This window comes from Amborella trichopoda, chromosome 1 (genome assembly GCF_054954075.1).
Source record: "Amborella trichopoda isolate Santa Cruz 75 chromosome 1, AtrichopodaSantaCruz75HAP2 v2.0, whole genome shotgun sequence".
In the NCBI taxonomy this organism is placed as follows: Eukaryota; Viridiplantae; Streptophyta; class Magnoliopsida; order Amborellales; family Amborellaceae; genus Amborella; species Amborella trichopoda.
The window spans coordinates 25,787,874-25,791,196 of NC_142336.1; the positions used below are offsets into that span (position 1 = coordinate 25,787,874).

Genomic DNA, 3,323 nt, shown 5'->3' on the forward strand with positions numbered 1-3,323 from the left:
ATCGTATTTAATAAGAAACCAAGCTAAAATTGGTTCTAAACTTGTGCATGTAGATGCTCCAGATTACTGGTGAGCATAAGGCGATTATGAATGATTTCGAATAAACAATTTCCTTTAAGGACAGCCACGTAAAAGTAAAATATAGATCATGGCCCATGGATGGCACCAATATGTGCCTTGACGAGATGGAAACAGAGTGACCTGAAACTTTTGCCACATTATGGAGGTGAGGAAATAGAAGCATTGGCCAAATACTCACGAATGGTTATTTTAACACATGTGAAAGAGCATTTCTTTTCACAATTCTGGTATAAGAAAACCAACAGGAATGTGAGGCATGAGAGGAGGGAACATCAAATGTCAGAGATACGAGAAGAGGTCAAGTGTTTTTCTTATTAAGGCCCAAACAGAGTTTCGGGATCAAATATCAAAGAAATGAGAAAAGCCCAAACATACACAATGAACTCTACATGAACTACTAACTACAACAGGGTATAGCAAACTGGTTTGGAAAAAATACAATGCTAAAAAAAAAGCATTTTAAAATCCCAAAACAACTTAAAATAAAAAAAACCATTTCAAAATCCTGAGGTCCTCAACATGTGTGGAGAAAAATGGTATAAATTTGTTCTTGGAGCTTGCAATTATGGAGTAGGAACATCCAAGGGGCAGCAAACGAAACAATATTTTGTTCCTAAAAAATTACATATAACCTAGCTCAACAACCAACGATAACTTGCCATATTTGCAACTTCAATGTTGTCTGTGGGCAAAGGTTCTTGGGTCAAATAGAAAAACTCCACGCATGGGGTCTCCATTTTTAATGAGAAAGGTAAATAATTAGCTTTATTAAAACAAATTACAATAGAAGATCGGCACACTGGCAACCTGACAGAATGAAGTGTGGAACGACCTTTTTTAACAGCCCCTGAATGGATGCGGCACACATTATTTTGTGTTTGACTATAATCAATCCCAAGTCCAAACAACCACTACTGTCCAACCCTTTCCCAAATCTCTTAATGCTTGGGTTGGTTAATGGTGAGATCAACCATCATATCGACCCCTCACAGATTCTGAAGGTTCCTCTTCCATAACGCCTGAACCAGCATTGGCCAAATACTCACGAATAGTTGTTTTCCGATCAGCAAGAAAAGTGTGGTCAAGAAAATTATTATATGCTTCTTCATTAAGGTTCCTTGCTGCCAAGACACTACAACAAAAAGCACGAATTTCCCTTTAGCAGGCACTATTCTCCAATAGGTCAAAATAGAGGCGCAGCCATCCACATAAACTGAATATCAGTAACAAGTAAAGAACTCTCTTATCTAAAACTAACCAGAAAGAAGTTACTTGCTTCCAGAATCTTAGCATGCGATCATCTCCATAACCATACTAAAATAATGGTGCAGCTAAAAGTTTTTGCTATAATGGAAGCCTTTCTAACTAGAATTCTAGCATTCATGAATGTTAAATGCATTAGAGGAAAGGAAAAAGCTCACCAGTGTCGAAGATAAACCCGGCAGGGTAACACATCATCCCTCCAGATCTTGAAAATATTCAGGCGTCCAAAATGCTTGAAATAGATATCCTTGTCCCCTGAAGGAAGGGAGACAATAAATATAAATTAAAATGGTAGCAGATGTGAGGACCAAGAAGGAAAAAGTATGACAATTTATCATAAAAGGAAAATGATAAGATCTTTTCAAATACATGAATTCTCTTATGATATCTATTCAGTTACATTGGGCATGAAAACTTTCACAATACATGATTTAAATGAAATGACAGTGGAAGATCAGAAAAATGTCGACAGAAGAACGAATTTTCACAACTTGAAGTTGGCTTTAGATACCCAAACTGGAGGTCATACACGAGACATTTTTTAATGCACTAGAACATTGTACATCTTCTTTGGCAGAATGAGCAAGTGCTTAAAGAGACAGCTAATGGAATCTAATTAAAATATATATATAAAAAGTCTCCCTTGTTATCACAAAAGAAATTATTATCCTTCTAAATACTTTCCCTTGCTAGTTTTTAAATGTGGCAGTAGCTAATGATTTCTTCCGATGATTGACGATATGTTGCAGCTATTACTTTTCCCATTGCAAAGGACGCTTTGAGAGAAGGACAAAAGCTTTGCATGAGGTTATGCAGTCCCACAAGTTGTTATTCAAGCGGGATATGTAAGGTAAAACCATAAAAGCATGCACATTGATGATTCTTAAATTCCTTTGGGTCATGATAAGTTTTGGAGGAATATATTTTGGACCTGCTTCTTTCTCAAATTTGGTTATAGGTTACACGTGGTGACCCCTTTATCTCCTACCATTTTAATTATCATATCAAGGTATTCGTATGAATCCTTGATACAGCTCAGGATAGTTTGATATATTTTCTTGTGAGTGGTAGATATCCTATCACTCACCTTTAGTTTGTAGATTATACTATGATATGGAGTCTTTTATCCCTTAGGCAAGGACCCATTCATCGGTAATTCAATGTTGTGACTTGGTTCCCTGACAGAAGACTGCTAAAAGCCAGACTGAGATAGAGCTCATAGGAGATGAAATATGTGTAAATGGTCATGCAAACAGTGCAATGTAAGAGAGGTCCTGCCAATGACTTGACTAGGAGAGGTGAATTCGTGGAAGAGCAACTTCCATTGCTCTTATGAAAGTTTCTCTCAATGACAACCACGCCAAATTAGTCTCCTATAGAAAATTCAAATCCAGTTTGATATGGTGAGGTTGCTCAACTCTGTGTTGGGCATTGAGGAAGCTACAACTTCTCAGAGTTTGTTTCCTTAACAGAGTAAATACGAAAAGGAATTAGTCATGTCATAATATTATAGGCTGCAAACGAGCTGCAACATTCATTCAACTTAATCTCAAGTTGCTCCAAAATGTTGGTACTCCCATGCATGTTTCTTTAAGATCATAGTGTTGTCGCAGGTGTTTGGAGTATCTCAAGTATATTGGACTTAAATTGTCTATTGTGTTGTCAATTCATGCATAATTCCACGAATCCCTGTTTTATGTAACTGAATACCCTTTTTTAATTAATTCCTATGGAGTTTTTACTTTGAATTTTATAAAAAGCACAGCTATTGATGGAATTCTTCTTTTAAATATTTCCTCTTTAAATTCGTATGTTCATATTTTGATTGGGAAAGTCGTCAAAATAGTAGACAAACTACAACTGCATATCACATCTTCTTAGGCCATAATTTGGTTTCATTTGCACTAAGAAGGGCTGAAATAGATGTAACACTAAAGAGTAAAGAGTCTACGGCTACGAGGGTGCAGAAATTGTCTGGT

At 36.4% G+C, this 3,323-nt stretch overlaps 1 protein-coding gene across 20 annotated transcripts in view; it reads right to left on the reverse strand.

Moving 5' to 3' along the window:
- Window positions 1-817: 817 nt before the first annotated feature.
- LOC18432782 (uncharacterized) overlaps window positions 818-3,323 on the reverse strand; it is a 12,872-nt gene continuing 10,366 nt past the window's right edge. For all 20 annotated transcript variants that reach the window (XR_966622.3, XR_016046123.1, XR_016046119.1 and 17 more), the window contains 2 exons: window positions 1,503-1,599; window positions 818-1,213 (listed from right to left, as the gene is read on the reverse strand). Coding sequence is in view for 3 of the 20 variants with exons in the window: in XM_011624529.3 (XP_011622831.1) it covers window positions 1,048-1,213; window positions 1,503-1,599 (263 nt within the window). In the remaining 17 variants the exon portion in view is untranslated. The remainder of the gene's footprint in view (window positions 1,214-1,502; window positions 1,600-3,323) is intronic.